Genomic DNA, 27,669 nt, shown 5'->3' with positions numbered 1-27,669 from the left:
AAAAAACGAAACGAGTCATGCAACATTCATACCCAAAACAGAGCAAGGCAGATTACACAATTAGCAAATAAGCAATCTGAACTATAAACAGGCCCTGCGTGTATGTAAAGAACATAAAACAGAATGCGAAAGACATGATTGTCCCAAGACTCCGAAATCTATTAACAACTACTATTTGCAACACAATCTGAAAAACCTTGCTAAATAAACAACTAAATGACTCCTACTCGTAACTAGATACCTCCTATTCACAACCAGAGAGTGGTAATACAGGGAAAACCAGGCAAAAGTCACAGGCTTGTAAGGTGGAGGAGCTTCAAGATTCAACACGTTCCTTGACAATGAAATTTTGACGGCTGATGGGATTCATGACCACCGGAGCGCCTGCAGTCCGAGGCCATCCTCTATCGAACTTTCTGTTAGTCTCTTCCCACCATTCCTTGCTTGCGACAGTTCTTGGGGTCGTGCCTGGTTCAAAACCCAGTGAAAGATTAAACTGACGCAACTTGAGGCCCAGATGTGGCCCGTATTTAGGCTATCTTAGGCAGCCGCCAACGACCCCTAATTGAACAGGGTCCCCAATTGTGCTGCCCTCCGCAGTTTCATTTCATTCCACCCTTTGAAATGAGGGAATTGTACTCCAATTGTTAAGACTTCTAGAATACATATATACATTTGGTGTTTAATTAATTTCACATACAAAAAGGCCAATATTGGATGGCGAAAAGCCCCAACTTGCGGACTCGACTAAGGTACCAAAGTTCTACAAAGTTTACTTGAGGGATGAAGAAAAATCAAGGATAAACAAAATTTACCTCCAAATATCTTCTTGTCAGCAACGTAATGGTCGAACAGGTACGCGATAGCAAAGGATCCCACAAGAGAACCTATTATGTAGTACTTGCCTCCCATGTTTAGCCTGCCGTTAATAGAATAACCAGGCATCACAAATCTGAACAAAATCAAAGGAATCTCCTCCCAGCTAAATAAATCAGCTGGCATAACGCCTTAAAGCATTACATCGCATACGTAAAACCATCCACCCATGGCCAACCATCAATCCAAATGAACAGAACTGAACCATCTCATTAGACTGAAAACCGCACAGTGCAAGCCATGAACACCCCTAGTAAATTTACCGCGACAACAACAATTACCAGCTTAGAGACTAGAAAACGAACCTAATAAGAGAACAGAAAACACTAAAATCAACTTTCCATATTAAGCCATTGATACCGCAATGCTTGTGCTCCGAGAAAAAAGCGAACAAGCTGTGTCGTACCTCCGCAAAAAATTGAGCAACCAAACACAAAATCAAAGCAGAATGGGAACGCGCGGTACCAAAACCCGTAAATTTGAGCAACCAAACACTAGGTCAAAGTAGAATAGGCAAGTGGGGCGGTAGCCAAGTTGGAAGACACCATATACCCCGTGCACAAGACGAAGGGTCAAGTCTCACAAACAACTAAAAATTCTTGGAGTAGAAAAGAAATGTCTGGCATCAATATCATAAATATAAAACATCCATCCAACAAATGAAATTCAAACAGAAATATCATTTTACTTCATCAATTCCAGATTCAAACAAGATATCAAATTACATTATCAAGAAAATTACAATCTAGGAAAATTGAGAGACAAACCGCATAAAGAACAGAAAACCATTGAATTAACTTTCCATGCAAACGCCTGAATTCGAGCGACCAAACACAAGATAAGGGCCGGTTAATTTGGCTGCTTGATCTTTGGCTTTTGGATTCTGCAGTTTTTTTCATTCTTACTCCATTATTGAGAGAGAGAGAGAGAGAGAGAGAGAGAGAGAGAGAGAGAGAGAGAGAGAGAGAGCTTACAGCGATGGAACCGAGCGACCGAACGTTGCAGAGAGCTGTGGAGTTGGCGAAGATTCCAAATTATTCGCTTGAAATGATAGCACATACTCCAGAGCTTCTTCTTTAGTCTTTTTTTTTCTTTTTCTTTTCCTATATCATTCATTGCAAATTTATTTAAGAGGTCGTGTTTGGTTGTCAGCATAGGAGTAGGCCACGTTTGTTTTTCTTTTGTGTCCAGGCCACTAGCGCATACCGCAACTAATTCAAAGGACGCATAATTCTATGCTGAATTATGCGTACTTTGAATTTCATTGCTCCAAATTAAAGATAACTAGTGCTTTTAAATTGGTGCCAAACAATAAATAATTACACAGAAAAATCTTATTTTTGATCAAAGTATTACACGATTATTTTTATAGTGGACTAAATTTCGGGAGGGAGGGAGGGAGTTGTTCAAATTAAAGATGGTTTGATTAGGAAAACAGTTGAAACTCTGGGTTTAATTATGTAACTTTCCCCAGAAAAAAACTACTACTTTCGAGATTTTAGATAATTCTTTCATACCGTCTGCATTATCTTTTAGATTAGTGAATATTTTTTAAGATGGCGCCTAGCCGCCTACCTTAAAATAGGCCATGCCAATAAAAACCTGATGAACTGCGCATGTTGAAAATTATGTATATGATTTGCCAAATTATTTTGAAAAAACACTGAGTGTAACTCTACGAAATACTAGTATATAAAACAAAACCTTCATGGAATGGTAAAGGCAGCATCAATAGAAGATAAGATAGTCAATATTGAACTTAGAGGCGATAGTTTGAAATTAACTAAGTAGTATGCGGAACGCGTCCTTCATTAATGGGGAATAACGGTTTGATAGAGGCGACATCGATTGATTGGAACTTAAGGCATGATTTGATTTGGTTTGGTGAAGAACAGAGGATAGGAAATCATAGTGTGAACAGTCAATTAGCGATTTTGAACCTAAGTTTGAAGAAGAATCAACAATAAATGTAGATGTTAAGAAATGGGTCACACAAATATTGCAAACCATGAAATATTTACATACACCTCCATCACAATACAAGACGATACAGGGGAACAAACAAAACCTACTATTCACCATTCACTATTCATACAACATATGGGTTTTAAAGCAAGGAAGGAAAACTCTCATGAATTGCCTACAGTTAGCCATACATTGAATGTTAGGAAGGGGGAAGAAAAATAAATAAATGAAATAATGAAATAACCAACTGAATCAAATCTTGATAAAAAAAACTGAAGTTGTTCACCTGATTGCCAATTAGCCAATCTCCGACTCGCGCTTGTCGTACCACAAGAATCTATGTGCGTGAGGAATTCGGGTTTCCAACCAAAGAAGCAAATTAATCTTTCTTGTTCGGCTCGTGAAGGTGCGTGAAATTCTGTATCTTGGCAGGCAATGTTTGATTCACGGGAATGGAAATGCCATTCCACTAGAATGCTCATTCCGACCTTTGATTCACTAAACCAAAAACCATAATATAAGCTACAAATGGAATCACTATTCACAAATTTGGGTGAATCGCCATTTCATTGAGAGGCCGAGGAATGAGTTCCATCTCTTCCCATATCATGTCGAACAAAACACTCCCTAAGATCAACACCCAGCAGCTTTCAAGAAGTTGTCGTATGGACTTGATGCAGGTAGCCTGAAGGAGTGAGGATGATTTTGGTACTCTGCAGCACACATCATAGGAATACTGCCCCCAGATGGTTTGTTTGTATCGGTAGTTGAGGTCTGATCCATAAAAGGATTGCCAACCTGCTTTTTCAATTAAATGAAGATGTCAGATTAATACAGAGAACAGGCATTGTAGCAGTGAAAGTGTGAGTGTAATGTAAACCATGTGCAAGCTATAAACTTGTGCAAATCTATATTTGCCTAAATATTATCAGCATGTACCGGAGAAGTGCTAAACACAAAAAATGACCCCTTTTATGTGCCTTCCATTTCAATTTAGGTATTCTGGACATGGTTAGGCTGAGAGATGGCAAACTGGCAAAAGCATGTGACAGGCACTAAAGAACTCTAAAAAGGAGAGTGGAAGATGAAGTAACCCAAGAGTACATGTACACATCTATGTAAAAGGTTATGGAAGTTCCCAATCACGAGCAATTACAACCTCGACTGCCATGAGAACCCTTTGTTTGTTTTTTCGTACACAACATGTGGTATTGATTCCTAAGTTGCTCAAGGTGTAATGTAATATTGTATTGTTTGACCATAACAAGTGACGATAACATGTTGATGGACAAAGAATGGCAAGCCAAGTGCATACATGTAAATTTGCTTAAAGCTTGTCAAGTTGTGTTTGTTTGATGCCATAGTAACTGATAAGAGGCATTCATGACAAGCTGCTAAATACACAAGATATTCTGCTACATGTTGGTGCCAACATGACAAGCTCCTGATGACATAATGCTTTCCATTTTGGGGGGAATTTTGATAGGTATAATGTGTTTGTAAAGCCTCACTTTACAAGCAGCTATTCACATCAATGTGCGAAGAAAGAAAATGCAAGAATTTTAAAAGGGATATAAATAATTCAGCACGATAAAAAAAGTAACCTATATAGAAAGAAAACATCGGTTATCTAGGTGCATACGAGATGGTTGAAGTGTATTAAATGAAGAAAGTACCCCTTGGACGTCCTCATCAACAAAAGCCTTCTCTTCATCATGATTCTGTGGAACTATACTTAGAAAATTCCCCTGCCTCTGCTGGGCGCTCATTAAATAGGACATCTTTTGCTGTTTTCCCATCAGAAGTGCCTCACAGTGACCAGCCATTTCCTTGTAAGACACTTCAGGTGCGGTGCACACAGAGAGTCTCCCAACTTGATGTGCTGTCTCCAAAACCTAGTACATAAAACTAGTCTGAACAATTGAGTAATAAGCAATAGAGAACCAATATGGAGAAGTTCACTGTGGGCCTCTTTCTATCTATTTCAATATGCACTTTGTTTAGCATTTTTTAGCAAAGACAAACTTTACCGAACTATTTTCACCTTTTGGTAAAAAGATTTGACTTTTCAGGTTGTCTCAATGAGAGACTGGGAAATCCAAAAGATTGGGTTTGGGAAAAAGACCACCAAAGACAGAATAAGCCATAAGTTTTAGTTTATTTTGTATTTAGTGGAATTTTTAAAAGCACGCAGCGAAAAAGCTCAAGCAGATTCATTATTAGGGTGACCGTCACATAAAATCACTCGACATACCATCACCAAAACTGAGAACATCAGCTAAAGGGACTGCTATGAAAAGTACTATTCCCTACGTCCCTTTTTGTCAGACCTATATTCCATCTTAGGGCATCCCATACTTTTATTTTTTATTTTTTTGCTAAGCAGGCATCCCATACTTTATGTCCACTTTATAAAGTGAACGGAAAAAATACCAGTTATCAATCCCATTATCCCCTTTGCCTTTTGATTTGAACTTTGAAGTAACAACTCCAAAGAACCAAATTGACAGTGATGGTGAATGGCACTACTTGGAAAGTGAAAATTTTAGAGTATGATTGTTACGTCTCCCCATAACTTGGATTCACCGAAATAGAACAACAAAAAGAGACAAGGCAACAATTTACAAGAATTCAAACTTGTAGAGGACCAGTTTTGGTATGATATTTTCCTTCGGGTATCATTTGTTTTCATTTCCTTGTATGCACTGAAGCACCTCATTTGAAAAATGAAACATGCAATCGAAACGTACCGATTCTAGAAGTTGATTGACACTCAAGAGATCAAAGGTTTCGAGGGCATGCTCCGAGTTATGCTTAGGTTGACTTCCAAATGTATCTGGAGCATCATCATCTATTGAAAAAAGTGGACTGGCCTGCATTTAAAAAAATTGAAAGTAACCAAACTGAATCCTCATTGTCAAATGGTTAAGTTAGGAGGTGATGTTTAGCCATTACCTCCTCTGTAGAGTTATTGTCATTTGGATCAAACTGATATACTGTTCGTGGAGGATCCATGAACTGGGCTCCCAGAGGGCACACATCATCAGGTACAAAATCGTTCAACAATTGCTCCCTTATAATAGACATCTGAAACAGCAAAAAGAACTTTTGTGTCATTAGTAGCATTTAAAGCACTTTTTTTTTTTTTTTTTTTGGGGTGCTTTGAAGCTTTAAGAAACAGAAGTTCTTGAGGCTTAATTGGTAGTCACTGAGACTTACGTTTGATGAATTTTCCAAACTCTTCACTATCACAGATGCCAGGGATTCCCTACTCTGGTCCTCAGTAATTTCTATTTCTGAAACCAATTTTGAAGCAGAAACATCGTCTTCTTTAGATCCAAAAGTAATGCTGGAATGCTGAGATCCAGTATCATTAGCCTCTAACTTGCAATCGTCAACTAAATTCAAAAATGGATCCACCTGACAAGATACATATACAGAGTCATATATATGACATCACTTTCATTGATATAGAAAACAAGAAAAATGGGCTTCCTGCATTATAGATTGCTTTCAGAAGCAGCTTCGCAAGAAAAACATGCGAAAACAGGAAAATCCTTCCAAGAAAGTTGCGTGTCAAAACCCACCCCAGTAAACAGACAACACACATAACGACAGGCCCGGCCCTGAGATTAGTGAGGCCCTAGGCGGTGGTCGAAAATGGGGCCTCTCATTTTTAGTATATTAAAAAACTTTTCGGTATATGCAACAAAACAAAGTGTGGCAGAGCGGTTTTTAGTTGCTTCTTTAGAGCAGCAGGACGTGAGTTCGAACTTTGCAAGTATCATTTCAAATCTTTTTTTGTAAAGGTTCAAAAATTGATGCTTAAAAACTGAAACGGGGAGAATCGAACCTGCGTCCCCGTATCTCTATTTGCTCACGCACTAGCCACTGGTGCTACACCAAACTTCTTTCAATGTGATATACATACATAATATTTAACCTATTCTACTATTTGGGGGCCCCACAAAGAGGGAGGCCCTAGGCGGCCGCCTGGTGGGCCTGTGCCTAGGGCCGGCCCTGCATAACGAAGACCCACCTACCATTTTGTTCCTAAGGGAAGCCTTGACACATGGAATGAGCGGAAGGATATTGTATGCTTTTGATGAAAAGATGACCAAAAAAGTCGCCAATGTAAAGAGTGATCTTCGACGCGATGGCGGTAGAGACCCTGTGGGAGGAACAGTAGCACATACTCAGATAACATAGTTGATGTCCTGTTAAGTCACCCTTGCCATTCGTAAACAACTACTATGAACAAGAAAACATAAAATAAAGAAGTTAAATCTAGGAAAGGGGAGCCCAAGCTTAATTGAAGCACTTAGAAGCATCATTACAGCATGTCCTTAAAAAAGCTTGTTACACAGTTATGTAGAGTTATTTTCTAGTAATGCGAACCACCATACAAAGCACAAATTCATTTTAAGATAAGGTAATTATAGACTAACATACAAATGCCAATGGTTTCCTTTCTAGTTACCAACGGCAGTCTCATCGGGCTTAACCAAGAATCAAAATCCCCTAATAACAAAAGGACAAAAAGAAGTTTTTCCGCTCATGCAGGAATACACTAGAATAATAATTCAAAATGTGGGGCCAACGGCAAATGCTGAATTTGTTCGTAGTGGGGGCCCGAACAAGTGTATTTCAACATTGATAACAAAATATAAATTTTATGTTTACGTATTGCTACTTGGTAGATCTAAATTTGTGTATATATGCATAGCCATCGTTTTATTTTACACCCATGACCAAAATAGTGTAGATAACTTAGAATTTAGGGAGTTTTTTCAACACATATATATCTATTTTTAAGAATTTTTTTTTCCATCCAAGGAACTTGCAGGGGCCATCTTGTAGAACTTTTCTAAATTAACCTGAAAAACTACCCACCAACCAGCCCCAAAAATAAAAGATCATATGTTAGTAAATAGTGAATAAATAAAAAGAAAAAAAGAAGAGGCACTACAAGGGCAATTTAAATTCAATTCTACCTGACATACAAAATGACATAAATTCATATGTATAGATGCTAACCTCCTTCCTTGAGAGAAATGCTTCGCAGGGAAAAGGCTAGCTGAAAACTTCGGAACAGAGCCTCTTGACTGGAGCGCTAAAAAAAAAAAAGATGAATTGTAATAAGAAGAAACAGCCAAAAAGAAAAAAAAAAAAGAAAAAAACAGAGAAACCAAATATGGAATAACATTATGACACCAAAATGATGATACTGCTTATCACATGTGGAGAATCGGCCTGCATAGAAGAACCAAAAACAAAACATCGCGGACTACTAGAAGTACTAAAATTCCTAAAAAATGTCGTTTTTCATGACCGATGCGATGAAAGGATTGTAAAATCACAGTTCATCATCCCAAATATCCTAGGAGACAGCAGTTACATCTTTGTAAGCCACCAAACAACCATGGAGGGAAGTAGGAAACTAAAAACAGGAACGGTAAGCTAGACCACATCCACATAGTAACCGAGGCCGAATAGTTTAACAGAAGAGCTTCTGAAGCGGATAAGGGGTCATGAAACTGGAGAACGTCGATGGGCTAGATAAAAGATCATGGATGTCACTTGGCTAAAAAGAAGGATGCCTCAGACTCTCAATGGATGTACTAGCTTCATGGTGTAAATTTTGAGTAAGTGCATATACTATTTTTAGCTTTTTTTGTCTTTTGTCTTTTCTTTTTCTTGCCTAGTGTTAACACTACCGGTTAAGGAACACAATCCAGTATAGCACTTAATATGATGTTGGGACGTCCCCACCTAATAATTTAACCTTTTGTGTTAGATATAAAATTTCTACATGGTATTAAAGCTGAGCCCATTCCACCCCAGATTGTGAAAAGAGGTTGCACGTGATGGGGGATGTTAAGGAACACAATCTATAGAATGGGTGACCAATTCATATAATATTGGGACCTCTCTACCTGATAGTTTAAGCTTTGGGGTTGGATATGAAGTTTCGTTTTAAGTCACTGGATGAAGATACTATGGTAGAGGCAAATTGTTGGAAACACTCTCTAACAAGCCTATAACATAAAGATGGGAAGAACTACAGCGCAGCATGGAGTCCAAAAAACTATATTAGCCATATGGTGCAAGTGTTATGCTCTAGTTGAAGGAACCAAAATTCTCCAAGTTACGGATGGGTAGAACTAGAAGGCTGCATTAACTCAAAAAGTCTTATGCTCTAGTTGAAGAAACCAAGGTTCTCCAAGTGTGATACAGATGTTCTAGAACTATGGTACTTGGACTCGGGTAAGGGTGTCAAGTGTGGTGTATGTATCCTATTGTTGGGTTCCTCAAATTCACATGCCCAAGGACCTTTCATGCACATAATGGGAGTTCTTGAGTAGTTTTATTGTAATCTCCACTACTTAAACATGCTTTTTTGGTTGCATGTCCAACTAGATATGTGAGGTAAATATCCCACACAATGCACATCCAACTAGACATGTCGTGTACATATCCAAGACCCAAATTAGGAGAGCTCACAGAACATGGGCTATGAATTTAGTTGAAGCTTTCATAGCCAAATATTACATCATGGAAATGAATCAGTCAGCTAAAAGAACAAAGATATCAAGCCAAACACAAATCGATAAATACCTTGCCTCGAGAGAACAGCAGCACTAGGCTGTATGTATGAGCTATTGCTTCATAGTTTTCAGGCATATTTGCTGGTGAGATGGATTGCGCCCAAATTGATGAAAGCAAGAGGCTAATCTGGCGGCTACTCAGCCTAAGAGAAACTGCTTCCTGGCGTTTAAAAAACAAAAAACAAGTCATCCAACTTGACGATCCAAAATATAAGTGACTTTGATGCAACTAAGGAGTCATAATCAGGCTACAGTAGGTCTTAAACCCCTAACATACATGGATCAAGCCAAGCCCCTGGCCTGGCCTGGCCTAAGAATTGTATTATATGCTGAAACCTAGCCTAATGATGGATAAACAAAGTAGACCACAGTGTGTCCAAACCCTGTTGACATACAAGGGTAATGCCTATGCAACTGGAAAAATGTAAATTGTATGCAAATGAGCGCCTGAGTTATGACCAACCCCTGAAGATGACTTTTAATAACCAAAAGAATACCACGGCCTTATCATTTTGGTGAAAGAGTTTGGTTAGATCTTCTATTATGTTGACATACTTGGTGCATAAATGATCTGGAACTTTAAATGATTCCAAAATTTTCATGTGTGTGATCAGGTTTTGGCATATAAATTGATGATATTACATAAGCTTACAGCTAGCGGTGTGGAAAAAGAGGTAGATTAAATGGCTTAGTCCATTCTGAAAAATGAACAAAGGATATTTGATTTAACTGCCATGTCCAGTTCAAAGTGAAGTTGGAGGAATGGGCGTCACAATGCTATGTATATAAATGCACCCCTTCATAGTATAAAGTTTCCAGATCAATGAGAAAATTCTGAACCTACCAATTCCTTATTTGAATTGTTCGTAGAGCCTTCATCTGCTGTTGGAAGTACTGGTGAACTTTTCACGCTATAGGCTCGACTGTAAGCAGACTTGATTCTGTTCAGCATCCCATCATTGCCGTTTTGCTGTTGCCCCTCAGTGACAAGGTTTTGTTTATTTTCCTGAGTTACATTTTCCCTTGAGGAAGACTTTTCATTTCTCAACTTCTCAAAGAGGGCAGCTGATGAGGAAAAAACGGAAACAGTTCTAGACAGAGTTCTTGCAAAATCAGTCACATTCTTTGACTCAGTAACAGATGAGCTTATATGAGGGCGAACAGAAGATGGTACAAGGACAACAGAAAAGATGCGGTGAGCCCCAATTCGTGTTTCATGGTCTGGATGGACCATAGCAGGGAGTAACTGGTGAAATAAAGCCTCAGGAAATGCCTGAGAAAAAAACAAAACGGGGAAAAAGGAGATAATGTCAGCTGTAAGGTTGACTAAGGATATAACATCTCTTTCCCCTTTCGTTGGTCCATTTTAATAACCCAACTTTTCAAGGAGACCCAATGATAGCAGTTTAGAAGTCAATACTTTCCAAAAGTGTCCTTCACTATTGCTCTTATTTTGCTTCCTTGGAGTAGTTACTTCTTTTTCCACAGTGAAAATTTGAATTCAAGATGGGACATCCCAAAATGGAATATGGACCAAGAAAAAGAGATGAAGTAAACAACAGGAGAAAGTGGTAAATTCATTGAAAGAGTTTACTTCCTTGCCTTGTCTTTGTATGACAAATTTGGTATGGAGGCAACAATTTGAGCGGTACGGAAAACAGCAGCAATGGTAGTCCTGGCTACAACTGTAACACTTGAGATGTTCTCTAACATCACGGCCATGGTGTCAAGAATTTGGCCGGCATCTCCAACCTGTTTCTCAATGATTGGCAATTCAGTATTAACTTCTTTTTAGTTTTGTCTCAAACATTCTAGACACATTGACATAATTCACTCAAGGGTGTGTTTGGACTTGAGTAAGGGAAAGGGACAGTAAGTTAGAGAGCAAATTCTAGGGAAAATAATTGCTTTCTTTTGTTTGGTTTGCAAAGCAAGAGAAAACAAACTGTGAAGAAAAACAATTTCCCTTGTTTGGGTTTTAAGGCAAAAGAGAAAGAAATGATATGCAATGCTTGTAACAAATAAATAAAAAGATGAAAGAGCAAGGAAACAAAAGGGGAAAAATAATTTTGCATTTTTTCTTTGATGTTTGTCCAATTTCCTTTCTTAGAAAGGACCCAACAATGAAGGACAGAAAAGAAGTTCTCCCCCTTCTTTTCCTCCTTTCCTCAAGTTCCAAACACGCCCTACATGTTATGAACCACAAGAACCAGTGAATCACTAGCAAATGAAATAAAACTTGTACATAGCATCAAAAGTAGTTCAAGTTAGTCACTAATAAATATACACTGCAGGTGTATTTGGCAGTGTACGAGATAAATGTCACCTTATGTGATAACTCCACAAGACACTCATCAACAGCTTCCTGAAATTTGCTGTTCCATTTGATTACGTCAGCACCTGAATTTGCATCATCAAGTGAATAATGAATGCTTTTCCTTAGGTGCCTCATAACATCGGTTATTGCACCAATAATAGCTACGGAAGGCTGAACATTTGCTTGTCGAGTCAGAGAGGTGGTAACCTCGACAATTTCAAGCTGCATTTCTGGTTGTTTAAGGACATTTTTGTGATCAAGATGCTTGATTAAACTTGAAATCAAAAAGTGTGCATTTTCCCCTGCAAAATCAAATCAAAGAAGAGCCACAGTCATCAATATGTCAAAGTACAATGCAAATTAAGGGATCGCAAATAAATAGTATTAATGGTGAGAACTGCAGCATTGCACCATCAAAATTGCTGGTGGAGGGACTGTTCTAGTACATTGTCCCTTATGTTAGTTCCTTATTCTATGTTTTGGAGTTCAAAAAATCAACCCCTTCTGAAAAATAAAAAAGATCTCTACATTCCCAAAGCTAACCTTCATAAACAATATAATTAGGATGGAAACACTCAAAACTTTTTAAGGAGACAAGCATGTCCCAGTAAAAAGTTGAAACTCTCGAGATAGATTAACCGAAAGAGAGTGAGGTAGTAATCAAGGTAAATACCAGAATCATCCATTAAAAACTGCATGTCCTTCAGGACAGGAAAAGCAAGCCCATGATGAGCAGGCCACAGTTTTCCATTGTCAAAACAACGGAACAATGATTCCAAAACACGCCGCGTGGTTGTAGCCTCCTTGGCCAGCTTGGCCATATTATGCAGGCATACTCTGGACCAAAAGCTGGGGTTATTTGCATCTTCCCTGTTAAAAAAAATTTAAGAAAGAAAAAGTTATGTCTCCACTTTATATAGAAAAAAAGGAGCAATGTATTTGCATGTAGATTTGTGCCAAGAAATTACGCTGCCAAATTTATTTCGCCTTTCTCGTTCACGATCGTCCTCCAAGAAGGAACCCTCATTTTGAGCTCTGGTGAAGGAGACACATGTCCCGAATCTTTAAGTACTTCTTGCACCCACCGGTTCGGATTATTATTTCCAGAGTCCATAGACTCTTTACTAGGACATCCATAATTTTCCAAAACTACTGAAACAATCTATATAATGAAAGTAAGGTCAGAAGCATCGCGGTGGAACTTGTTCTTCGCATGGCAACAATGTCGAGCTATTTCAATAATTTCAACTCTACAAACTAGAATGCAAACATGCATCTATACAACTTGTGATGGAAACAAAATCAGTTCAAAAGCGTAAATATTGAATGAAGGTGTTTAGGCATGATAGTTAATCGTTAACATATTCTTTCTGGTTAAGAACTTCAGATGTGAGATAGCTACTGGCAAATGACTAACTCTTAGAAGTCGAAAACCATTTTAGGAAACGACCATAGGACGTGGAGAAAATGATCCTTCTAGCTAGAACAATAATATGATACATATCTTCAGTCCAGAAAAGAGCTACACAGAACTATTTACAGATTCTATTGAGTTGATAGCCAGCAGCCCACCAAGTAAATAAATTTTATAATCCATGAGAGCAATGACCAACTTGGACACATTTTTTCACCATGTTTTCAGCTCAGATGCGCATCCAACTCGTGAAATTTTTGTGCTAAATAAGTCTATTTAATGTCTTTCTAATGCCTTTGGTTCAATAATAGTCATCATAACGGATGCACATTTTCCTACGCCAACTTCTCAAATTCAAATTCCTTCTCTGTACACAGGAAAGTAAAACATATAAGCAAATGTGCAAGACCTATGAGTCTAGAAGATTATTAACCACCAAGGATTTTCCAAATTGCAAGCCAAAAGAAGATAAGCTTTGGCGGTTTTTTCAAATCATAACAAGCATAACAACAAATGACAGGATGATTTCAACTACTGTTACGCCAATAAAAAATATGTAATTGAACCTTTAGCTGTATTCCCCAACCAAAACTAGCTACATCCAATAACTCTATGTAGAAAATTTCCCAATTCTGAAATCATAAGAGAAAGCTTTTGGTTTTCAGAGCACAAATTAAAACAATGACACGTGCAGAGAGAGAGCGAGAGAGACCAGAAAACAACAGCAGTATTGATCAGACAAACTAACAAACCAAAAGTAGAACTGAGATTATGAGACCATGTATGCAAACTAGTACTCTATGAAAGGGAGATTGAACAAGTTCAAACTACTTACATTGTCAAACTCAGCTGAAATATGCGAGTTTTGGCCCATAGACCAAACCTACACAGAACACAAAACAGCAAATGACATGGAAATGGTGATCAAGTAATTAACTATATACATGTACAAATTTTCCGAAGTAATAGCAAGCATTTCTTATGTAACTATATAAAGTGGTCTTGCACAATTTGTCACCAATGGCTCAGACGAGACCACAAAATTGCCTTAATCCCTTTTATAACCTAATCTGTAATACCATTATCATTTTCAAGGCAAGAAAGATGATTAACATACTCAAAATAAACCTCCATACACATTAATGGATGTCGCAGGAGGGCAGGGAGAGGGCAGAGTCAAGAGTGAAGAGTTAATGAAGGATAGATGGTAGCTTCACACAACAATAAAAGTAATTTTGCTCGACACTGCTTAGATTCCATCCTTTATTTTTTTAGCCAAATGCCATGGCAATATTAGGTTGAAAATTATTCATTAAGATGAACTTTTCTTTTCCATGTTTATGGTTTCCAAAAGATACCAGCGAAGAGAGGGCTTGCAGCCCAGCTGAACGAAGATTATTAGCTTTCTCCTCTTCCCCTGCTTCTTGAGCCAGTTGACAGAGTTTTGGAATGAATCCGTCTAAGTTAAACATGTAAGCTCCATCTGTCTGCAAAAGTACAGAAGACAGATAAGCCCAAAGTTTTTTTAGGCGGCATAACTTACAAGCTTGACAAACATTTCATTAATTTCTGCAATTGATCGCTAAATAAAAACAGCCCACCAACCTGATTATTTACAAAGTCAAAAAGCGTCTCGCATCCTATAATTTGTATATCATCCTGTCGTGCTTGATCCAGCAGAGTGTGAATGATGCTCAGTAAACTACTCGCGAAGAGAGGCCTGTCACATAATCACGTGTTAAGGTGCAGATATTTAGATATCTCTGACCCAAAAAAGATAACAGAAGGTATACATCAGAACATGATATTCATTAATGATGGAACAGTTTGGCCTCCACTTCGTCTATTGAACTCTAGCTCATGAGTCATGACTAATAATGGCATTAAGTTACACTGGAGGAAAAGAAAAGAAGAAACAAGTGCATGCCAATTAAACTACCATAGATAACATCATAGCATGCCAATTAAACTACCATAGATAACATCATAGCATTAGGGTAACATCTATCTGTGTTTGCTGAAAAACATAACAGATGCTATGAGAATGAAATAGGAGGATCTCCATCATGAATTTATTTATAGCTGGTCAACGGGGAATCCAGCTTGAGGAGGGCAGTTAGGACATAAATTAGACTTCCATATGGATTTGGCCCCCGTCTAGTGGATGGTGGGATTGGTCCCCCAGAGATTAGTTGAGGCCCGGACACTCTTGAGTTATCAACAAAATACAGGGTATGTAAAGGGAAAGTGGCAATCTGGAGATAAAACACCATACAGAGGATACACAATGAGCAGGCATCAACACCACTTATGCTTGGAACATGCTCGAGCTCTACTTCTAAGTCCGTATCATCAATCAGGTAACTGCAGTAAGATTTCCAATTACTTATAACATAAATGGTAACTTGAAGCTTGCTTGGGACACAAATCAATCTGAATCTGAAATCTCTAAATGCTATCACAGGATAACTGTAAAAGTAGTGACCAATAATTGGCCATTATCAGTTCTCTTCCATACTAGATCGTAGTCTATAATAAGATAGTAATAAATAAGAGCAATTTCCCCCTGCCTGGACCTTCCCCCAACCCTTCTAAAAAAATGACGCAAGTGATAGTTTCATTGCCGACAAATTTTAAACAAAGAACAGGTTCAGAGAAAATGAAACCATTTCCAAAACCCAAATGGAAACCCATGGAGAACACGGACTGGGTTGAAGGAAAAATAGACTCTCAACAAATAATCCCAACTCTTTGTAGATACTATGATCTATGACGCTATTATAAATCTTTCAATAACTCCCCGCAAAGTGCAACATATTTTAAATGCAAATTCTTCAACAAATCCAACTAATTCATAATGCATTAAATGTCAAAGCTTCCCACAAAATCGACCTTTCAACTTTTAACTCTCTGGATCCCAGAAAAGACCTAAAATAAAAATTATGGCATACAATCTTAAAGGCACCCCGTAGTAAAAATAGGCATAGTTTCCATAAAGCCTATAACAACCCACTAATAACTTAAATACACTATAATCCAGAAGAAAGTCGAAAAGAAATTGTAATGAAAGCATAAAGATTCGGTAAGAACCAAGAAGGAATTAACTCACATTTGCTCCTTACAAGAAACTAACAACTTCTTGTAGACACACATGACAACTTTTGCTGATCGAAAATTCTCAGTTCTCAATTCCTTGTAGCACCTCTGCTCAAGTGAATTTGTGATCTGGTAATTATGATAAAAATTCAGTAAAAGAAGCAACAATGAGAGATTGCAGGGAAACTTCTCCTAGATTGACTTTTGCAATATGGGCAGGAAGTTGAATTAATAACCGTTACGTAAAGGGATTCCATTTAGCAAACGAAAGGAGGCAAGGAAATGCCTCAGGTCAATAAATCTGCAAACCAAAGGATACTACATTTTCCAACACACACACACACACACACACACACACACACAGAGCGCAATCATGTAAGTCTGCCAGACTAAGAGAAACATAGACCAAGAGGTTACAACAAGCAAGCGGTGATAGAACAAAATGTAGAATTACTCTCAAACAGTTTCTTGGTCCTTCATTGCCTAGTTTCTTTCACGCTCGATAAATTGTCCTTCGCTAGTATTATTAGCATCGATCCGGGGCTTTCACATCATTGCCACGAAAAGGGGGATCTTTAAGGACGAACTAGTTGCTTCAAAATAGATGTTCATAATCATAAAAATGTGAAGCATGAAATTCTCAAAGAAGCAAGTGCACAATTTGTGAGTTCACTTCTTCTTGGCTGTTAGATCACCGATTGTCCCAAAAGCTCCAACTGTTGGGAAATGGGCTCAGCAGTAAATTAATCAAGCTATCCAACATCCCCTTCACATGCAACCCCGTCTTGCACGAGGGGATCAAAAAACATAAGCATAACACAAACAAAGAAAAAGAATGCACATGGGAGCAGACACATATAGAGAGACTTAAACACGACTTCTCGAAAACCAAAGGTCTGATACTATTGTAGATCAATACTTTAAGCTTAAGCTGTCAGCATGTCAGGAAATATGCAGCAATGTAATTGAGTGATCCAACATTGGAAAACAGAGAATCTTGTCTTTCAAGTTCCTCCATCACATAGTTTCTCAACCTTACTCAGCTTCTCAATGCCTTTTGTTAGAGCCTCCCAATAGGAATATTTGATTTGACATTCTTTCATGTGTTTAGGAACATTCGTAACAGTTTGCACCAGATTCAGAGATTTAAAATCTCCCTTTGTTGGCTAGCCACTTTTATTTTCTGAGTTTAGGATCACGCAGAGAATTTTCTTTGAAATCAAAAAGCGGGAAACTATCTAACCATGTAGCTCCGAGTCTCCGACCAAAAAACAAAAACCTAACCAAGAAGCAGTTCTGATATTAATTTTGCTCCCATCATGAACCTCCACTTGATTTGCAATTTCATAGCATCCTTTCCTTTCACAGCTTTGTGAACGGGAGGTGATGGGGGTGGTTTTATCTTATCTATATCAAATCAATGTCTTTGCACAAACTCTAGTAAGCATACTTCGAAATTCCATAACTGAGAGTCCGCAGCTGATCTACTATCATCAAATGCTATAGGAATCTCTCCAACTGATTTTTTGACAAAATAACTCTATTTATCTGGAAACATCTGTAACTTTATTTTCCACACACTATTCATGCTGACAAATTCGGGCCTCACAAGTTCCTCCCATGTTTCTTGTTGGCCCGCTCAAGATCTTCGCAAGAAAGAGAAGAAAACTTTGATCCTTTATCCCACTCATCTCTCCAATTTCGTATTTGTTTACCTTGTGACAGTGTCCAATCATCACTATTCGCAGCTGTTTCATTTCATTTCGTAATTTCAGATCTAAACAAGTTCAACCTTGACTCTTTCAAAGTTGTGGCACTTTCACGGCAGTACAAAGAGTTGGGGAGGTAATTGAAGGAGATGCAAGAGAATTTGAAATGTGAACAGAGACAGGTTGAATTAGAGTACATACTTGAAGCAAGTATGAAAAATAGACAAATAGGAAGCGAAAGGAAACAATATTACCTAGTCACTCCAATTAAACATCATCATTTTTAGGGCAATCAAATATGAAGGAGCGTATGTGTTCTTCAAACATAGGAATATAATTTACATATTAAGGAGATTACGCAAAAGTGAAGCACTCAAAGGCTAATTTTCTGAGTAGCCCACCCCTGAGAAAGTACCTTAACAAGTTTAACTCAAGCCTAAGTAACCTACTCAACGAGTACTTCAAGTTCATGACACACCTAAGCATAGAGACATGAATCATAACATTATCCCCATGACCTTCAGAATTGCAAGATCAACCCGAAGGACTCGTAACTTAGGAGACAAATTCCAGATTTAAAAACAGTATGTGGAATTTTTCTATTTCTCCATAAGTGAATAATGAATGGGCCACACAGGTAGAAATGAAGCTTAAGAGTCCATTCACCATGTAACTCAGGGGCAGGGGATTAAGGAACAGATGGAGCAAGAACAACCATTACAAACAGCATTTGATCAAACAGAGTGTAAAAAGCTCAATGATTTTGGTCCAAGTTCATGATGTTTCAAAGGACAGTTACACTTAGATTATCAATTTATAAAGTAGTATCAAGAATATCATTTGCAAACAAATAGTTGCCGGTCACTGATGTTGCATAAGAGTTTCCACTACAATTGTGACAGCGTTGCAAATATTGAGGGAACCCCATTGTTTTGAGGACTCTCCAAATAAATTTGTTGGTACCTTGGGTATCCGCAAAGGATTTTTGGCTGCATATTCACATAGTTTTCCAATCTTTCGATCATTTGGTTCCTCTTCCTATAAAATGACAAATCACAATATGTTGTAAAAAAGGAATATGTTCATGTTGCAAGACATAATGGCCTGAAATTTGCGAATATGTTTAGATATGATACTGCTGATCCCCGATCACATAACAAAAAGGATAGTGAGTGAAATATAACATGCATGGCAACAAGATGCAGCAAGATTAACAATACAAGTAAGATAGACAATAAAACCGAGGATGCAAGTTGAGCGAAATCCTTCAACAAATGAACTGTTGGAAGTCGATGTTTGTAATTGTGCCATAGTAGTGAATAGTAGAAGTCTGCTTTTAAACTTATCTGCAAAAAGTAGGAACTGGGGCCCCTTTCTAGGGAAAACTAAGAGAGACTACCCTAACAAAGGACAAGAACAAACAAACAAATTAAAGAATATGGAGGCAAGCAGATCCTCAGCTTTTTCATACTCTCTTGCCTGGTCATTTCCACATATGCTTCCAGGCACATTTTTCACCTTGGAAAAAATACTATGTATGGGATATGATCGAGAGATCACAAATCTTGCTAAGATGAAGTCTGGAACATTCTCTGTGACTTGACCAATAAAAGCAGAATCCAAGACATGAACTGCAACAGAAGGGGCGAAAACCCTTCTTTTATCGTTTGGAAGTTCAGTTTTTTGTGGTCCAATAAGTCTCCCCCACAACAAATAGAAAATGGAAATCACAGGAATGAAGATCACTATAAACCTTTTCAATTTGTACTATAAATTAAAGGAAATGGTTAAAAAAGATTCTCATAGAAGACTCCAATTACTTTGAAGTGAATTTTGTTCAGTTGATTTCTGTACAAGCAGAACCTAGGAAATACAGCATTTTACGAAACAAAACTAGGGTTGCATCAGAGTTGAGGGCATATTTTCAGCTACTGATTTAGCAGAAACTAGAATGCTTTATTTCTCTTTCAGGAAATCTGCAAATATGTAAGGAATTAAGTTCTTCATGAAGTTCATCACTAGCGGCTATGAAGATATCATGAAAAAGCACTGGTCAAATTAAATAGTGAGTACATTTTGATATGAAGAGAACGTGTAACAAATGTGTGTTGAAGTCATCTATAGACACTTTTCAGTTGTTCATAAAATCAGAGAAATTAAGGGGCTATTTGATGACCCTAGTAAATGCTAAAGTGTGGCTTCTCAGTCAACTGAATTGGAGAGCACACGACTTGGCACTTTTTCTAAGATAAGTTAAGGAGACTCGAGACTCTATATTGAGTGGAACAAATCCAATTTAAAAAGATCTGACCTATTTAAGTATGTGTAAATTCATTGAATAAAAGGGTAAAAAAGGTCCCCTTGTGTGCTCAAAACTCACATTGGAAGGTAATTTGAATTTAGACTCAACACAACCGTTTTGTCATTTCTGAATTAATATCAACCAATTTATCTGCTTAATGTTTCCAAAACCTAGAAAGTTCTGCAACCTCCATCATCACAATGGGCTTCCCATAATATAGGCCACGAAACAATTACTAGGAAGACTAGTTAAAAGTTCCTCAAAAGTCAAAAGTATGCTGGAAAAGACTTTTAACGTTGTTATATTTCTAAAGGGTGCAAGTGATCAGATTACAAGACCGTAGAAATAATGAGAAAGAGAATTATATATCATGTTTGGGATTATAAATTAGGTGAGAAATGGAGAGGTAGAGAACTCCCTTGTCTAATCTGTTTTCTTTCTCACCAAAGTTGGTATGATTTGCTGAGAATTAATGAGAGACAAATTTAATTCCTTGTTTATTCTAAAATAAACAAAATGAAGTCGAAAACAAATCACACCCATATCCCATATCTCTTGCTTTGCTTTTTCACTCAACCAAACATAAGGCACAAATCATTTCGTTGCAAACGGAGAGCAAAGTCTCTCATCAATTCAACACAGGGCATAACTCTACGTAAGATAAAATTAAATCTCTTGAAGTTGATCTTGAATACAACAAACCAATAGGCTAACCATAAATCCCATATCAAATGAACAATAAAGATTAATGGGCCTTTTCAACAGCAATGTGAAGTAAACGAAGTAATACACAACATATAAAACTGACCTGAGATCGAGGAAAAATTTCTGCAATCAACTTTTTGTACCTCTTCACAGGCTGCCTAGACCTCGCCCGCATAGCAGGGCAGAAAACGCAAAGAGTGCCGCATGCTGGCAAAACTTGCCTCGAAATTACACCGGAAACAACGCTCATTCTGAATTCTAATTATGTTCAAATTCGCTACAATTCCCTATACCCTTTTTCCAAATCCTTTTCGTTTTCTTTCCCTTCTTTACCCTGCAATCCTCGGAATCTTCTGAAACCAAAAAGAAGGGAAAGAAAACATCTGGAGATCAAATGGCTACTTTCGGATTCCGGGACCAGCCTACAAATCAACAATTTGAGGTCATCAAACCCTAGAATTTCAATGCCTCCAAATCAAAAAAACATAAATCTGAAAAGCAGGACAAAATTTTGGATACAATGACTATTTAGGTCCCATGTTATCATGCCATGTGAGAGCAGCGTTACAAACTAACTGTTGCATCTAAATTTCTCGAAAAGCATGGATAGAGATGGAGAAATTTCTTGTAGGTGAATTTGGGGTCAAAACAATTTGAGATCAGCAAACCTTGAATTATTTCAATAACCCATCTCAGAAATTGTAAATCCTAAACGCAGGGACATTTATCCCACGATCAATGATACCTTCGGATCGATGCTCTTAGCAGCACACCGGAGGCTGGTAATCCGTCAAAGCTGTTCAACCATGTACATAAATTTCCATCTCTCTCTCTCTCTCTCTCTCTCTCTCTCTCTCTCTCTCTCCTAAAATAACTACCTTGCTTTTCTCTCTCTAAAAACCCCCTCCCCCTCTTTCTCTCTCTCTACAACTATGTTTATAATCATAAATTGAAGGGAATGCAATAATTAATTGCTACTAATTAGAGAATCCAACCTTGAATGACTGAAAAGATTTGAGTTTGCAAACCCAGAGGACAGTAAAATAGTCGTTTCGGTGGTCAAATTATTGATTTCGATACGAATGTCATGCGGATATTTAGGATGGTAAATCTTAGCCGTTGATTCTGTTACCGTTGAAATTTGACGCCCCTCAAAAATCCATTGGCGGTTTATTTTTCTTGTTTATTACCGGTGAGTATGGCCAAGCTTTCTGAGCCTTTTTTTTGACACGGTCTTTTTGGTTGCATGATCTGACTCATGTACATGTAATACGAATTTTATTTGGAGCTCTAAACTTGTATTTGAGCAATAATGATTTCTTTAGCATGTTAAGACTCGTGAATAAGTTCAAATTTTTAATCAAACCTTCACTGACTTTAGGTTGAGCTCAAGTTTAATAAAAAATTAATAAATAAGTTTGAACATTCTATAGCTTAGCTCCTCGGTTTGGCTCGTTTCCTTTGAGATGTTATCATTGCAGTCTAAACTACTCATCATAAATGATTCACCAAAGGTTGCCACAATAATTGAGCTTAACTTTGCCTGAGCAAATAACAGCGACAACAACGCAGTAGCTTTGAAGAGAGAGAGAGCACTACAGTGACTCATTGGGCGAGTCACTACAGCAAAGGGGGAAGTGGTGAGGGGACAATGGTGAGACGGCTGGGTTCCGCTTCGAGCCTTGCTGCTCGGAAAATACCCAAATCTGAGGAGTACCGAGGCCGTTGGAGATGCTCTTACAAATGCATCAAAGGTTGTAGCAAATGATTTCATCTTTACTTTAAATTATGGAGAGTTTATTATTTGATATTTGATGTCACTTAAACATTTTTTGGAGGGTAAAGGATTCCAACATATACAGACATAGCATCACGTACAAATTACACGACTCATTACTCATAACCAACAATATCAGAATCTATACAAGATAATGACACACGATAAAGAGAATGCGGTTGAAGTTCATTATGGTTGTCGAAAGTTCTCCGGAGAAGACCAGATCTAGACCACCCACAACAGAATTTAGCAAGAAATCATTGCTGAATTGGAAGTTCAAAAAACCACGAAGAATACGACAAGATCGCAAGATCTCAAATCTCCGGCGCTACGCACAAAACAACTCAGATTTTGATCTAAGAAATTAAGGAAGCAACAAAAAATAACCATGTCCACAGGAAATTCCAACATTTCTGCACATCTTGCAACTAAATCTGTGCTGGAAATCTCCCATCCCAGAAACATTAAAAAAAAAAAAAAAATGCAGCTTTAAAAGGTTCATGGATTGTGGAAAACCTTGAAACAGTGGAAGCCAAAGCAAATAGGTGGAAGGAACACCACTGCCTAGCCTTTGAAAATCCTTCACACGGGATACAGGTAGAGGGTGTAAACTGTCAGCTATCTTGCAAAAACTACAAAAACTCAGAACAATGCATTGGGCAAATCCAACAAAACTGATATAGCAAGCTATCCAACAACACATCCAAAACGAGAACGAATTAACTGTTCTCGAAAAATAAAAGTACAATAAGTATCTTAAATAGAAATCTTTAAAAGCAGTCCAAAGAAGAACTTCCTTCCTGCTTGTGCTAAACCATTAATGAACTTAAACATCAACCCTCTCCGAAGCTTCTTCAATAAGTGTCACCTTGGCCGTGGGCTTTGCGAACAACAGATCAGTATATTCTTGGTATGGAGATTTTGTAAACCGTGTCTCCGTCCACAAGTCGGGGGTAAGGAAGCCATACGTCTTCATCAGACAATCAAAAGTAGCCTGCAAATAACACAGCGATATACCAGCATAAATACCACAACAAAAGAACACTAAGAAACAAGGGAATTAAGAGAAGAAGTTGTCAGCATAGTTTCCTTTGAACCAATATGCTTTTGAACTACGGTTTTTTACCATACAAGTGCAATTAGAGGAATTCAGCACATAGAGCTTATCAAAGGGAGCTACTAAAAACTTACCTGACAAGATACATAACCTATTTAGATACCATAGCTATCTAAAAATGAAAATAGACAGAGCTAGATTAATTAAATGAAAAAAGTACGTTGGCTCCTTACAGTCGGTCAAAAAATAAGCTATGGGAGGTAAGCTTGCAGCATACCAATTGATGTACTTTTCTAGAACTGTGAAATTGACATAGAAACTAGGTGGCCTAAACTACTTCAGAAACGCTGCAAACCTCATAACAAGCATATGCAGAAGAAAACATGACATTGTTAGTCACACTTCCCGTAATTTACAAGGATAGTACTTTTTTTTTTGTTTTGCAAAAGCCAAAAAGAAATGTACCAGAAGACAGGTAGCACGATGCAACAAAACACATTCGTGCAACGCACCGAGCTGTTTAATGCTGGCGAACAATACATCTATGCTTCAGAAACATGAACATCCCCCACTATTTGTTTTGTCAAAAAAACTGAGAGAGTTCACAAGTAAGAAGCAACAACCAATTCAATCATCACTAATCTAAACCTATGTATTTGTATATATTTTGCTTTGAATAGATCGGAAAACAATTGAGAGGGTGATTTATCAAGCCGATTGTGAAACAACCTACGACACTGAATCAAGTAGTAATTGTGATGCAGGACTATAAGTTAATATAATCCTCCTCAGCCTTGATCTTTCATTTACGCTTTCATTGACACGTCCAACAGCAGCGGCCGACAGACGCAACGCCTCATGGGAGCGATTGATTGGTGCAGAGTGAGTTCATCGTACGATCCTGACAACTATGATTCACACTTCCCGTAATTTGTAATTTATAAGGATAGTAATTTTTTATTTTTTTTTGCTAAAGCCAAAAAGAAATTTACCAGAAGACAGGTAGCACAGTGCAACAAAACATATTTGTGCGATGCACCGAGCTGTTTAATGCTGGCAAACGATACATCTATGCTTCAGAAACATGAACATCCCCCATTTCTTGTTTTGTCAAAAAAAAACAGAGAGAGTTCACAAGTAAGAAGCAACAATCAATCTAATCATCAATAATCTAAACCTATGTACGTGTATATACTTTGCTTTGAATGGATAGGAAAACAATTGAGAGGGTGATTTATCAAGCCGATTGTGAAACAACCTACGACACTGAAACAAGTCGTAATTGTGATGCGGGACTATAAGTTAATATAATCCTCCTCAGCCTTGATCTTTCATTTACGCTTTCGTTGACACGTCCAACGGCAGCAGCCGACGGACGCAACGCCTCACGGAAGCGATTGATTGGAGGGTTTGAAATATGAAACTCCTAAACCACAATATGGTTGCATGGCAAGGAGAAAAGGAGTCCAGAAAGCTAAATACTAGTACATAGAACAACTCTTCTACCGAAGTAAATCTATTACCTCCTCCATCCCCAATTGTTGGTGCATATTGTCCTTACGTGTAAAAATAGATCAAAATATGGTACTAATGTGAACAATTTTATAACTTCTCAAATGGTGCAGGCTAAAATAATAAAACCAAAAAACTCAACCAAAGCATGCTTGTTAAAAGAAACTGATAAACCTCAGATCACTCCAACTCACTAATATCCATGAGATATCTATTGAAAAGGCGTTATTTGCTTATTATTCCTAGTAGGCGGAGGTTAGCAAGACCGAAATAAATTCATGTCGAAAAACACAAGGATAGCTAAACCACCACAGATGTACTCCTAGCAAAAAAACCAAACCTTGACGAAATTTCCAAGAGTCTTGGTGGACCCACGAGAGGAAGTAAAAACGTCCTCAATCCCAGCAAACTGCAGCACCTTCTTGGGCACCCTAGCCGCCACTATCCCGGCGCCCCGCGGCGCCGGCACCATCCTCACCGTCACCGACCCGCACTTCCCCGTCACCTTACACGGCACCGTATGAGGCTTCCCAATCTTGTTCCCCCAGTAGCCTCTCCTCACCGGCACCACCGACAGCTTCGCCAGTATAATCGCGCCACGTATCGCCGTCGCCACCTCCTTAGAGCACTTGACCCCTAAACCCACGTGGCCGTTTCCGTCGCCCACCACCACGAAGGCCTTGAACCGGGTTCTCTGGCCGGCCCGGGTCTGTTTCTGGACCGGCATGATCTTCATGACCTCGTCTTTTAAGGTGGGACCCACGAGGGTGTCGATGATCTGGTGCTCTTTGATGGGGAGGGAGTGGAGGTAGATTTGTTCCAAGGAGCGGATCTTCCCGTCCTTGACGAGGCGGCCGAGCTTTGTGACGGGGACCCATTTCTCTTCCTCGTCGCGGCGGGGGGCGCGGCGGCGGCCGCCTCGTCCTCCGCGGTCTCCGCCTCGGCCGCCCCTGCCGCCGCGGTCGCCGAAGCCTCGGCCGAAACCCCCGCGGTCTCCTCCTCCCCCTCTCTCAGCCATAGTTTGAACTTCGAAGCGAGAGAGAGAGAGAAATGTACAGATAGAGATGAGAGAGAGAGAGAGAGATTCGGATGAAGAGAATATATGAGGTGGTTGAGGAGGAGAGAGAGTAGGGTTTGCGAGAGTGTATTTGAGGGGTTTTAGTGGGCTTTTCGGAGGATGGGAGGTGGGGGCAGAATTGGGCCTTCAGTTTTTTTCTACAAAATCGTGGCGCGATTGGGCCGATGTTCAAGGTGAGAGAGAAATAGAAAAAAGTAGCCCAAGGATTCGCCTGGTTCGTTGGTGGGTCTGCAAACCTACTCAATTGACAGGGTTTAATTTTTAGGGGCGGGCCGCGAAAAGTAATTTTTGGAGATTCTCTAACCTAGCGTGGACGGTCTGCATTTAATTGGACTTGAGACGAGGATTAGTTCAGATGCTTGTAAGGTAACCCAAACATTCCCATTAACCCTCGAAACAAGAAAATAGAAAAAAGTAAGAGATGTTTCTTATATCAAATGGAAAACATTATATGGTCAATCATTGCTCTATAGATTGACCTATCTTCAATACTCTTTTTTTTAGCACGATAGAAAAAACAACAAACTGAAAAATAGAATGAGAAATCTGGCTCGAACACCCCTAACCCTCGAAACAAAAAAAAAAAAAAGATACAAGTAGGAGATGTTTCGTGACCTATCTCCAATACTCTTTGTTCCTACACAGTAGTAAATAAATTGCATGCAAAAAAGTCATTAATCATAATTCTTCAAATGAGCTATAAATGTGCTGTACATATATATAAGATTTTCATCATAGCAGAATGGAAGACGTATCCTTTAAAATACTACCAAAAGCAATATGTAACAGCTTTATCTTATTCATGACAAAGAATGAGAAATTAACCTACTATTATACAACAATTCTTATTCAATCTTTCACGTAATATTTACAGTATTTGCTTAAAGAATCCTACAACAATTCCAAGCCATATATGCATCACGGTGAACAATTGATAAGAGCCCGTTTGTCCTCCATGTGGTTGCCCCGAACCCCTCGAGTAGCATTTCACCTAAAACAAAAAGTTTGTAAAAAATTTGTTTAGCTCATATGAGGGACAAATAAAATAGGGAAAGGACAATTTTTCATACCTCATGGGGTTTCTCCCATCAAACCATAGAGGGAAAAAGACCAAATTGTCATCTTTATTGTAGCACTACTAGTATGTAACACTTGGTAATTCTCCTCATTCAATTCTCAAGGGCAATGCGGTGAAACAACTCCAACGGCACTGGTTTTGACATTGTTGCATAAGGCTTTTGCTGCTCCGCCTC

At 38.5% G+C, this 27,669-nt stretch overlaps 4 protein-coding genes and 2 non-coding genes across 10 annotated transcripts in view; all 6 read right to left on the bottom strand.

Moving 5' to 3' along the window:
- LOC131319553 (uncharacterized) lies at positions 1 to 1,971 on the bottom strand. 3 transcript variants are annotated; one of them, XM_058349856.1, is made up of 3 exons: positions 1,851 to 1,971; positions 816 to 919; positions 1 to 468 (listed from the first exon to the last, which is right to left on the bottom strand). In XM_058349856.1, the coding sequence occupies exons 2-3, from the start codon at positions 910 to 912 to the stop codon at positions 317 to 319; spliced, it is 249 nt and encodes an 82-aa protein (XP_058205839.1). In that variant the 5' UTR covers positions 913 to 919; positions 1,851 to 1,971; the 3' UTR covers positions 1 to 316. The 3 variants fall into 3 exon arrangements, with proteins under 3 accessions (XP_058205839.1, XP_058205840.1, XP_058205838.1); XM_058349857.1 differs by having other exon boundaries at positions 1,182 to 1,958; XM_058349855.1 differs by lacking the exon at positions 1,851 to 1,971 and adding an exon at positions 1,644 to 1,827.
- An 845-nt stretch (positions 1,972 to 2,816) lies between these two features.
- On the bottom strand, positions 2,817 to 21,927 carry LOC131319552 (protein SEMI-ROLLED LEAF 2). 2 transcript variants are annotated; one of them, XM_058349853.1, is made up of 20 exons: positions 21,738 to 21,927; positions 21,096 to 21,414; positions 18,949 to 19,023; positions 16,290 to 16,405; positions 14,786 to 14,900; positions 14,539 to 14,667; positions 14,016 to 14,063; positions 12,735 to 12,928; positions 12,440 to 12,636; positions 11,776 to 12,068; positions 11,052 to 11,201; positions 10,294 to 10,722; positions 9,460 to 9,609; positions 7,879 to 7,954; positions 6,885 to 7,012; positions 6,061 to 6,261; positions 5,797 to 5,928; positions 5,592 to 5,714; positions 4,518 to 4,736; positions 2,817 to 3,639 (listed from the first exon to the last, which is right to left on the bottom strand). In XM_058349853.1, the coding sequence occupies exons 2-20, from the start codon at positions 21,240 to 21,242 to the stop codon at positions 3,475 to 3,477; spliced, it is 3,087 nt and encodes a 1,028-aa protein (XP_058205836.1). In that variant the 5' UTR covers positions 21,243 to 21,414; positions 21,738 to 21,927; the 3' UTR covers positions 2,817 to 3,474. The 2 variants fall into 2 exon arrangements, with proteins under 2 accessions (XP_058205836.1, XP_058205837.1); XM_058349854.1 differs by lacking the exons at positions 18,949 to 19,023; positions 21,096 to 21,414; positions 21,738 to 21,927 and adding an exon at positions 15,456 to 15,544 and having other exon boundaries at positions 16,290 to 16,403.
- A 1,497-nt stretch (positions 21,928 to 23,424) lies between these two features.
- LOC131319551 (small ribosomal subunit protein uS5x-like) lies at positions 23,425 to 26,442 on the bottom strand. Of its 2 annotated transcripts, none has more exons than XM_058349851.1 (2): positions 25,679 to 26,438; positions 23,425 to 23,763 (listed from the first exon to the last, which is right to left on the bottom strand). In XM_058349851.1, exons 1-2 carry the CDS (start codon positions 26,354 to 26,356, stop codon positions 23,596 to 23,598), a joined length of 846 nt encoding a protein of 281 aa, XP_058205834.1. In that variant the 5' UTR covers positions 26,357 to 26,438; the 3' UTR covers positions 23,425 to 23,595. The 2 variants fall into 2 exon arrangements, with proteins under 2 accessions (XP_058205834.1, XP_058205835.1); XM_058349852.1 differs by having other exon boundaries at positions 23,677 to 25,503; positions 25,631 to 26,442.
- LOC131321515 (small nucleolar RNA snoR137) lies at positions 24,284 to 24,446 on the bottom strand. The gene has a single exon (XR_009198555.1). It is a non-coding gene; the product is annotated as a small nucleolar RNA snoR137 (small nucleolar RNA).
- Positions 24,811 to 24,975, bottom strand: LOC131321516 (small nucleolar RNA snoR137). The gene has a single exon (XR_009198556.1). It is a non-coding gene; the product is annotated as a small nucleolar RNA snoR137 (small nucleolar RNA).
- A 738-nt stretch (positions 26,443 to 27,180) lies between the features above and the next one.
- Positions 27,181 to 27,669, bottom strand: part of LOC131319170 (polygalacturonase) — a 6,965-nt gene continuing 6,476 nt past the window's right edge. The window contains exons 9-10 of the mRNA XM_058349322.1: positions 27,487 to 27,669; positions 27,181 to 27,407 (exon numbers count right to left, since the gene is read on the bottom strand). The exon at positions 27,487 to 27,669 is cut by the window's right edge and continues 142 nt beyond it. Coding sequence (XP_058205305.1) covers positions 27,593 to 27,669 — 77 coding nt within the window. The 3' untranslated portion in view covers positions 27,181 to 27,407; positions 27,487 to 27,592. The remainder of the gene's footprint in view (positions 27,408 to 27,486) is intronic.

Source organism: Rhododendron vialii, chromosome 3a, assembly GCF_030253575.1.
Source record: "Rhododendron vialii isolate Sample 1 chromosome 3a, ASM3025357v1".
NCBI lineage: Eukaryota > Viridiplantae > Streptophyta > Magnoliopsida > Ericales > Ericaceae > Rhododendron > Rhododendron vialii.
Note: the sequence above shows the minus strand (reverse complement) of the source record. Positions and strands in the feature narration are given on the sequence as shown.